Below are 10,555 nucleotides of genomic sequence, written 5' to 3' on the forward strand. Positions count from 1 at the left end.
AATAAAGAAAATTATTGAATCAAGACAAACTAGTAATGTTAAATTATGGCACATGGATTGGTCGGGGAGACTAAGTTACTCATGAATGTGTGATCGTGATAATTCTAATCCTTAAAATATATATATAAAAAAACCTTTCAATTAAACTCGTGATCACAGCCTTTAGACTTTAGCGTACACTAAGACCGGCAAGTCTGTTTGATATGTCTTCGCACATGTGTTCTTGCGAGCATATCTTCAATGGATGCTCAACATCCTAATTAATGTAATTAACATCGTGTAAATTGTTTTGCTCACTTTGAAAGCTTGACTTCAAAATTAAGATGGGTTTGAAGATCTTTAGTGGTATGAATTGAACTTCATATTAGTCTAGACATGATCATGATTTATCATATAGAAAGTCAAGGATGCTCATACTATAATAATGTTTACTTGTTTAGTTTAAAGCATGACTTTGGACTAAAACTATGTGAGTTGAGCTTTGGTGTGCATGCATGAAGTTAGATTATGTAATTTGCTTACCAACAATCTTTGCACAAATGGTGTGGAAATGGCCCATCAACTAAGCCTACAAGACAACATAATAAGTGTACAGCCAACTAAAAGTTATGACTTATGGATATAATAAAATCAGAGGCAGACATATGATTTATTTGTAGTAAAAATGTAATAATTTTTTTTTATCACGAGATATCATATTAGATGTAAGTTCAAAGACAAATATCACATTAGTTTTTCAATAAGACAAAGATACCATACAACAAGAAGATAACATGCAAATGCAAAAACCACCAAAAGTATCTGAAAAATTAACCATCTAAGACAAAGTTAATACAAACTAGTATCATCCCTCTAAAAGTCATTAATCGCAATTATACGTTTCCACAAAATTCTTTCATCGACCATGTCATCATATAGGGGCGTAGCTTAGTGTGAAGTGGGGGATGCACCCCCTCCTCCCAATGTTTCGGTTATAAGTGTAAACTTTCCTATTTTTCATCTGAAAATTTTAAAATTATATAGGATTATCCCCCTAATTAATTTTCTTAAATATTTATACAATATATAAATTGGGTCCCATGACTTTCTGTCTACTCGGAACTTTTTCTCAAGCTTCGCCACTGTTTTCATAGATAGGTAACTAGCAAATCATGTCTGGCTAACTCATTCCAAATAAAGTAGTTTTTTTTAAACGACAATAATTTTTTATAAACCAATAAGTTACTAACTAAATAAAAAAAAGTCAAAAACACCCAATAATAAAAAATATAAATACATATACACCGTTTTTCTATATTAAATACTTTGACCTACCAATATTAACAATTAAAACAAGAATTGAATACTTTTATTACTTGAAGAAAACAAAAAACAAAAGAAGAAGAGCAATAAAACTTTATATTAATAGTGTTTGAATGCTTGACCAAACAAAAAAGCTTGTGATTGGCGCCTCCTCCCCTCCACATTCTTGGTCAAATTCCATCTCCCAACACCACACATTCTCTCCAATTCCAATTCCGATTCACCAGAGTAACCGTTACCCATCAATCCCCAAAAAAACCCGACCCGAATCCATCCCAATTCACACAACAAAGTCCCCTTCAAATTAGGTCAGATTTCAGTACCAAATTGACCCATCAAAACCCTTTTTAATCTTTCAAATTCGTATGTTTCATCTTCTGGTACGGGTGATTAGTCAATTTGGTGAATAATTTTATCTAATTTTGACAAAATTGTCATGAATTTCACAACCCCCTTTTGTTGCTGCTCGTATGTCTCTGTTTCCTCTGTTTTCTTGCTTCAGGTTGAATTCATTAATCATGATTAAATGGGTCAATCTTTTTTTATAAATTTCGAATACCCATTTGGATTTTGATACTATGGATTCGGTTCTTGAGGTTTTTTACCCGAAATTGGTTCTTTTTGTGTTGGGGTTTTGGTCTTTTGTATCCACATGTTTGCTTCATCTGCTTAGGTATTTCACAAGGTATGTTCAAATTATTGATTTTAGTTTAGTTTTGTTTTGTTTTACATGATGTAGTTATATAGTTTTTTGAGTGTTATGTTACTCAGGTTTACAAGAAAGAGTGGTTCTTTGAAGGGGATATCGAGTGATTCGCCGGTTCTGTTAACAAAAGATATGGGAGAACAAGAAGATGTTGTGGAGGTTTCAAGTGAAGAAAGTGATGAAAAAGAAGATATAGTAAATGAGGCACATGAGTTTTCATTTACCTTCAAGTTTCCAACTTTTGAAGAGTTCAGTAAAAACCCGAAAAGTTTGTCTGAATTGCTTGATAACACTGGACGTGTCGATTCGGCTGAGGTTTTGGTGGAAGATAGTGAAGTGGATACGAATTCGGATGGTGGGGTTGTGTCGAATGAGTCTCGGGTTCTTGAATTTGAAGGGTATGTTTTTTTTTTTTTTAATTTACTGCAGCAACTGGTTGTTAATTCTTATTTTGTATTTTTTTTTCGAACAAAAATTCGGTTACGTCTAGGTCTGTTCATGAGTCACATGATGATGATCAAAGGGAAGGTGGTTTTGAACAATTGATGGTTGATAGTTCAAATTTGAAGACGATTGAGGAAGTTGAGGAAAAAGAAGAAATTTATAGTTTTAGTGAAGAAAAATTGCAAAAAATTAATGTTGAATGTGTTAATAAATTCTTTCATTCGACTACGGATTCGATTGGTTCACGAACGAGTGATGTTCACTCGGAAGATGGGTTGTTGTCGGACAAGACCGAGATTGCTGAAACGGAGGAAAAAGAAGATGAAGAGTTCGATACTTTTGATGAAGAGAAATTGCAAAAAGTTCATGATGAAAGTATTCATTCATCTCCTGATTCGACAACGGATTCATTCAGTTCAAACAATCGTCATTCGCCAATGTTTGATTCACATCCAGACGATGGGTTCTTGTCAGATGGAGATTTCGAACCAGAATTCGATGAAAACGATGAAAAAGAACAAAACAATTGGACACAATCCAACTTCTTATCCGAGAACGACTTTGTTGCAAAATCATCGAACGAGAAGAATGTGTCAAGTGATACAACAAACAAGTTGGAATCTTTGTGGGAACATCAAGAGTTGATTGAGCAGTTGAAGATGGAGATCAAGAAAGTAAAAGCGATTGGACTACCGACCATATTCGAAGAATCGGAATCGCCTCCAAAGATCATGGAGGACTTGAAGCCATGGAAGATTGAGGAGGTGTACCAAAATGGTGGAGGGAAGATGGGTGAAGTTCACAAGTTTTACAAGAGTTATAGAGAAAGAATGCGCAAATTCGACATTTTCAATTACCAGAAAATGTATACCATAGGTACATAAATCCTTCCTTTACTTATACTTTCTTCCCTATCATAGTTGTCAATAGCAAATAGCAGACGATAGAGACAAGCTACCTGTACGCTACGTAGCGATAGCGATGAAATAGCAGGCGATACACTAGAATAAAATTTTAGAAATATTTTACATGTATGTTTTATAAAAAAATCTGGTAAAATGGAAGAATATACGCTTCTATTTTCAATCCTGTAACAAAAAACTCTAAAGTAGGCTTACTTTTTAGTTGCTACTGGTATATATTAAAAGAACAAAATTACTTTCACGCTATTTCCTTGCTTTTTAGGCGCTAACAATCAGATAGCGGCATAGTATCTCATCGCTATGCTATTCGCTATAGCGAGCGCTATGTTCGCTATTAACAACTGTGTTCCCTATCGTTCATACACTTGCTAGTTTGCCTTAAATCATGCTTATATAGTTAGACGTATGTACATGCATTACAACTTAAAGATTTAAAATCATATATTTTTCGTCCAAATTTGTTTTTTTTTTTGAACATAAATGATTATAATATCATAATCATCACTTGATTATGCTAAACACTTTAGACTAATCATCACAACTAAGTTTTAAAATACATTATTGCAATTTTAATGTCAAAATGGAAGTCAAACTCAAGTAATTTTTCTTTAAATTGAAGTTTTGGCCCCTCATGTTATCTTAGTAAACAAGTTTTGGTACAATGAGGTATGGTTTGACTCATTTTCTTTTGTAAACAAGAAAATATGACCCGAAAAACTTATGACACAACGCGTAATGTGTTGCAGCTTATCTTTCATGAAAAGTATATGTGAAATGAATTTGGAAAGGGAAGGGAAGAGAAAAGGGCCCATTTTTTTTCCGGTTAGGTGGGGTTCAAGAGAAACACAAAAACTATGAAACTTTTTAGTTTTCAGGTTAAAGAATGATGACTTGTGGAATACAAAAAGGCATCTTTTTTCCATCATGTGTGTGTGTGTGTGTGGTGGGGGGTGGCTTGTGGGGGACAAGAACAAGTTTTTGTGTTTTTTTTTTTCCATGAAAACATGATGTAAATAACTTTGGGTGTTCAACTTTATAGAAAATACAAATAGGATAAAGATCAAAAAGTTAGCATACCCTGCAAGCAATATATATTGTAGTATGAAAAGCTTTAAACAGGGTGGCCCACCGGTAAGCGCTTGAGTTTTTTTATATACCTGAGGTCTCAGGTTTAAATTCAGCTTTCACTGGTTTTCTGTCTTTAACTCCTGTGGTTAACAGAGTATTAGTGGGGTCCTGTGAGTATTATAGCAACGTATTCTCACGGTTACCAAGAAAATATAAATTTGTTATTTTATTTAAAGATCTTAGGTTTCATATGTCAGAACACTCAAATGAGAGCACAAAAAGCATGCTCCACCAATATGATTAATGGGGTGGGGGACAAGACTGTATGCAAACAAAAACCCTAAATATGTTATTGCACTCATGTTATATGTTTATTTAAGGGTCCTAATAACCCACACCCCAAATTCTTAATTTCACACCTTGTATACGGGCCGTATAACGTTATGCGGCCCGTATAGAATAATTTGACATGAAAAATATTGGGCCGTATAATGTTATACGGCTTGTATAATGTTGTACGGCTCGTATACATAGAGAAAATATTAGGTCGTATAACATTCTATACGGGTCGTATAACATTATATGGGTCGTATAGCATTATATAAGGTTTGAGTCGTATAACATTATATGGGTCGTATAACATCCTATACGGGTCGTATAATGTTATACGGCCCGTATACATGGACAAAAAAAATTCTCTGACATTTTTTTTGTGTAACAATCAGTTATACGGCCCGTATAACTCTTTACGAGCCGTATACATGTAGTGGTGTGAAAATAAGATTTTAGAGGTGTGAGAATAGTGGAAGCCTTATTTAAATGAGACCAAAATTATATTATAATATAATATTTTGACCCATTTTTATGTTTTCTTGTGAAAATTAATAAAATCTGAAATTCTTATTCTTACCAACATAATAATCCAACAACCAAACAAGATTTTAATAATAACACATGGGTTTCTAGTATCATGCTTAGTCAGTTGTTAAAAGAATTGCCTTTCTGTCATGTTATTGTCAATGTAGCTGCTTTTCAGTATTATAATTGTTTCTTTAATGTCACTCATTACAGATCCCACAAAATCTTGTCTGTTATCCATATTGGTGTTGATATGTTATAGACAGTTTACCTAACTGAATTCTAGTCCATGTGTTTTTTTTTTTTTTTTAATTATGGATGGATGTATGACAACCACCAAAGATAACCACCTTCTCATAGTAAAAAAATAAAAGTAAAAAAGATGGGATTTTTTACTAGGGGTGTTGTTCATAGTCCAGTTCGGTTTGTTTTAGAAAAATTCCAGGCCGAACTGCTAACTACAGTTTCAAAACACAACAAAACGGTTCGGTTTGGCAGGTTGAACCGATTTTCTTATCTTGTTTAAAAAAAAATCATTCGTTTGTATTAAAATTTAAATAGAATATTAAAGATGGTTCATGAATTAAAAAATATTAAACGGCTGATTCGCTTTACACGGTCGATTTCATGTTACGAACCGTGAACCGAACTGTTAACACCAGCATTTGAAACGATAAACCGTGAACTGAACCGTATAAATCTCAAATTGATTCGAGTTTTTTCGCGGTTTTGTCGGTTTTGTAGCTGCAGTAAACATTTACCAGTGTTAGGTAAATTTAAAATATAGCTAGTGTTTGGGTAGTTAAAAGGCTTAAATTTTGATCTTTATGCATATATTATACAGGTTTCTTACAGTTAAAAGATCCTCCACAGTCATCTTCAAGTTCAAAATCCCCAATTACCGAATTTACGACACTTTTTGGCCAAAGTTTCATGACTAACAAAGGCAAAAAGCAAGAAAATGACCCAACAACCAAGTTCATCAAAGAACTACAAAGTGATTTGGAAGTTGTGTATGTTGGTCAAATGTGTTTGTCATGGGAAATCCTTCACTGGCAATACGAAAAGGCGTTAGATATATGGGAATCAGACACGCGTGGGGTCCGGAGATTTAACGATATTGCCGGTGAATTTCAACAGTTTCAAGTGTTGATGCAAAGATTCATAGAGGATGAACCTTTTCAAGGTCCAAGAATCCAGAATTATGTGAAGAATCGATGCGTGTTTCGTAATCTACTTCAAGTTCCTGTGATTAGAGGTGAGAAACTAATCGGTTAATCAGTTGTAAAGTTTTGGAGTTTGGGATTTTGTTGGATTAATTCATGGATAATTTGTAGATGATCATATGAAGAACAAGAAGGCAAGAAGTGAAGTTGTATATGATATCACGAGTGACGCGCTAGTTGAGATTCTTGAAGAATCGATACGTATATTTTGGAGATTCGTTCGTGCTGATAAGCATAAACGGCAAACGCCCGTAGAGTTTCAGAGACCCGAGGACTCGCAGCTGTTCTTGGATCTCCAAAAAGATTTACACAAGGTTAGTTCGTTAGATTTCAACACAACTAATAAAAATGTTTATTAACATTTTAAGTGCACTCAACATTTTCTTCAAAGCGTCCGAGTCCTCTAGTAGAGGTGCAAACGAGCTGAGCCAAGCTCGAGCTCGGCTCGTTTATTATCTATTAATTAATATATAGTAAAAATAAAATAAATAATAGACTCGTTTAGGCTCGCGAGCTCGGTAAGTGAAGATCGGACTCAGGCTCATTTACTAAACACATTTATTTTTAGGTTCAGGCTCTGCTCGTTTACTAGATATTAATAAAAACTAATATTACGCCTAGGCTTGACGAGCCTGACGAGCTTCACATGCTAGGCTCGAGCTCGGGCTCGATAAGGGTCGGCTCGTTCCAAGCTTTTTCTCGACCCTATCTCGAGTAGCGCGCGAGCCGCTCCGCTTGTCTTCACCGCTATAGAGGATACTGGTTCAAATTCAGTTTCCACGGGTTTCCTGCCCTTAGTAACCTCTTTGAAAGCCGCCTGTCTATCGCAAGCTGTATTTTACCTGATCCCATTGGTTACCAAGTTATTGGTGGGACCCGTGAATTTACTGGTAACAAGTTCTCACGGGCCCGTATGAAATGCAAATCTAGAACATATAAAAGTCGGGATCTTGGTGAAATTTTAACATGTGTTTGATGGATATGCAGAAGGAAAAGAAGCTTAAAGAACAACTGAGAAGTGGGAATTGCATACTAAAGAAGTTAAGGAGTTGCAAGGAAGATGAGACAGAAGATCAAGTGCTTTACTTCTTTTGTCAAGTGGATATGAAGTTAGTGTCAAGGGTGCTGCAAATGGCTAGATTAACAAGTGATCAGTTAATCTGGTGTCATAATAAACTAAGTAAAGTTAGTTTTGTTAACACCAAGATTCATGTAGAGCCTTCATTTTTGCTCTTTCCTTGCTAATTTTTAGGTATAATGTTGTTCTTTTGACATGTTTAGGGAATGTTTTCGGCATCATTAATGTGGTTATAATTAGTTTCTCTCGTCGTGTTCGTGTTAATCTTTAGTTTTGTAATCATATCTCTAGCAATGTTTTTAAAACCGGTTCAAACCAATCAGTAGTAGCGATTGACCATTAGGTCATGGGTTCGATTCCCATAAAGGGGGTTTTTCCCAGATTTATTGGGTTTCCTCCTGAATTGGTGTATAGGCATTATTGCCTAGTGGAGATGGATATGATCGGGTGGTTCTACTGGTGGCACGATGATACTCCAGTGGTCCGTCAGTGATCTAAATTTGCCGTTCAAAAAAAAAAGTAGCGATTGAACCGTCTGGTAGAACCGGTTAAACCGTTTGGTACACCCAGTTGAATCGCCTGATACACCCGGTTAAACTGTTTCTGAGCCCAATCTTGTACGGTTTAAAAATCGGATTTTAAAACACTGATCTCTAGAGTTCAACTTCAAGCTCTATACAAATACAAGTTATATAGATGCACAACAAAACTGGGTGGGAGAAACCGGTGTGAAACCAAACCAAACTGCCATCTTGTAATCGGTTTTGAGAACTCCTCTGTTGAAACCGGTTAAAATCGAACTGAACAAAAACCAGTTTCAAACCAAACCATTGTAAAACTGATCCGGTCCTTTTGCTTTTATAAGCTGGTTTCTAAAACATAACTGGTTTGGGGGAAACCGGTTCTAAGTTTGTTTGACTTGTAGAACTGGTTTAGCCCAAAAACCAGTTATGTTCACCTCTACGGAGGTGAACTCAAGCTTAGTTAAAGCAAATGATGTTCGACTCTACTCATTTACAACTCACAACTAAAAAATTGGCTTTTAGTGATTAAAACATAATCGACGGATGGATTCGTCGTTACTGACGGATCACCGACAAATAGTCAACACATTTTTTTTTTCTATTTTTTATAAAGTTGGTTGGTAAATCAATCGGTGGTTACTAATGCTTAGTTATTAGTGTAAGACAGACTAAACTCAAAAAAGAAAGTTAAAAATACCTTTTTTTTTCTACAAAATCATAAGTTCTTTACTCACAACCCGTTTTCTCAGCACCATTCACTGATGACTGACGGGTTCCACCTTCACCAAGTGACCAACGACGGCTAATTTGTCTATTTGTGATCGTCTTTGTTTTGTTAATTTGTCTATTCGTGATTGTCTTTGTTTTGTAGTCCTTTACTCACACCCTTTTTCTCAGCACCATTCACCGACAACTAACGAGTTCCACCTTCACCAAGTGACCAATGGAGGCTAATTCATCTCTTTGTGATTGTCTTTGTTTTGTTAATTCGTTTATTTGTGATTGTCTTTGTTTTGTAGTTCTTTACTCACGCCACTTTTCTCAGCACCATTCACCGTTCACCGACGGCTGACGGGTTCCACCTTCACCAAGTGACCAATGGCGGCTAATTCATCAGTTTGTGATTGTCTTTGTTTTCTTAATTCGTCAATTTGTGATTGTCTTTGTTTTGTAGTTCTTTACTCACGCCCCTTTTCTCACCACCATTCACCGACGGCTGACGGGTTCCGCCTTCACCAAGTTACATGCGACGGCTAATTCGTCTGTTTGTGATTGTCTTTGTTTTGTAGTGACCCAAGTTTCTAAATACATGATGCAACAAAATGTGACCAAACTAGTTCAAAAAGATGTATATCTTCTAAACTTGCTATTCTTAGAAACCCTAAAACATCACTTCATATGCATGCAACATTGCCACTCTTACTATAAATCACCCACCCCACCACCCACACTTAATATACCATAAACAAATAATAAAAAATGAGAGGACCAGTGGCTGTAGCCATGTTAGCAATGATAATCATGGCTCTATCCAGTGGCGGATTTAGGATTTTTTTTTTTCCAGTAGGTTCATTGTTTTTAGATGCTCTAATTTCATATAACCGGATGTAAAAAAATCGGGTCGGTTCGACAGTTTGGGTCGGGTAAATTTCATATAGCCGGACGTAAAAATTTCGGGTCAGTGCAATTGAGTGGTGGATCTTAAATCATGGCTTATCCTGAAGTATGTTTAGGAGAATCAAGTTATGAGCTTTCTTGAATTTTCTTAATCATGAATGACTTTAACCATCATCAAGAATAGATACAACTTTCTTGAATAAAATGACAGTTTCCTCTGTTTGTGCCACTATGTGTTTTAATTGTACATGATCTTTGGGTTGAGATAACTGAATAAGAATTCTGTGGCAACTTGAAAGAACAAAGCTTACACTACTAAAAATTCATTTGCCATTAAGTTCATAAGATACAAACCTAATTAGAAAAGCAAAAATCCTAAAAAAAAAGAGATGTCTAAATTATGTAAAAGTTGGAACTCATTACCTGGTTTCAGATGGGTGTGGGGGTAATTTAAAAAACAATAAAAAAGCCCCAAACAAGACCCGAACTTGTTATGTCAGCTCTCGAAGGGGACAACTTACCCATTGCGCCATTCATCAATTTTCCTAATGGTTATTTATGAGTTCATCCCTTATTATTTAATAGCATTTCTATTAAAAATTTAAAACCGAGTGCGTTCATGTGAACCCGTTGAACCCAGCCTAGATCTGCCCCTGGCTCTAGCCATGGTGCACCCAAGTGAAGCCATCAGTTGTGGTGATCTTACTGGCATGATCTCACCATGCCTAGGCTACCTTAGGTCAGGTGGTTCACCAACAAAAGGATGTTGTGATGGAGCCAGGAGGGTTCAAGGTGCCACCCGGAGCCAA

General features: G+C 35.7%; 1 protein-coding gene across 1 annotated transcript; it reads left to right on the forward strand.

Moving 5' to 3' along the window:
* Positions 1 to 1,420: 1,420 nt before the first annotated feature.
* LOC110911017 lies at positions 1,421 to 7,849 on the forward strand. The gene is made up of 6 exons (XM_022155581.2): positions 1,421 to 1,987; positions 2,074 to 2,406; positions 2,499 to 3,328; positions 6,146 to 6,559; positions 6,639 to 6,841; positions 7,515 to 7,849. Exons 1-6 carry the CDS (start codon positions 1,881 to 1,883, stop codon positions 7,770 to 7,772), a joined length of 2,145 nt encoding a protein of 714 aa, XP_022011273.1. The 5' UTR covers positions 1,421 to 1,880; the 3' UTR covers positions 7,773 to 7,849.
* The last annotated feature ends 2,706 nt before the right edge of the window (positions 7,850 to 10,555 follow it).

Source organism: Helianthus annuus, chromosome 15 (assembly GCF_002127325.2).
Source record: "Helianthus annuus cultivar XRQ/B chromosome 15, HanXRQr2.0-SUNRISE, whole genome shotgun sequence".
NCBI classification, from domain to species: Eukaryota; Viridiplantae; Streptophyta; class Magnoliopsida; order Asterales; family Asteraceae; genus Helianthus; species Helianthus annuus.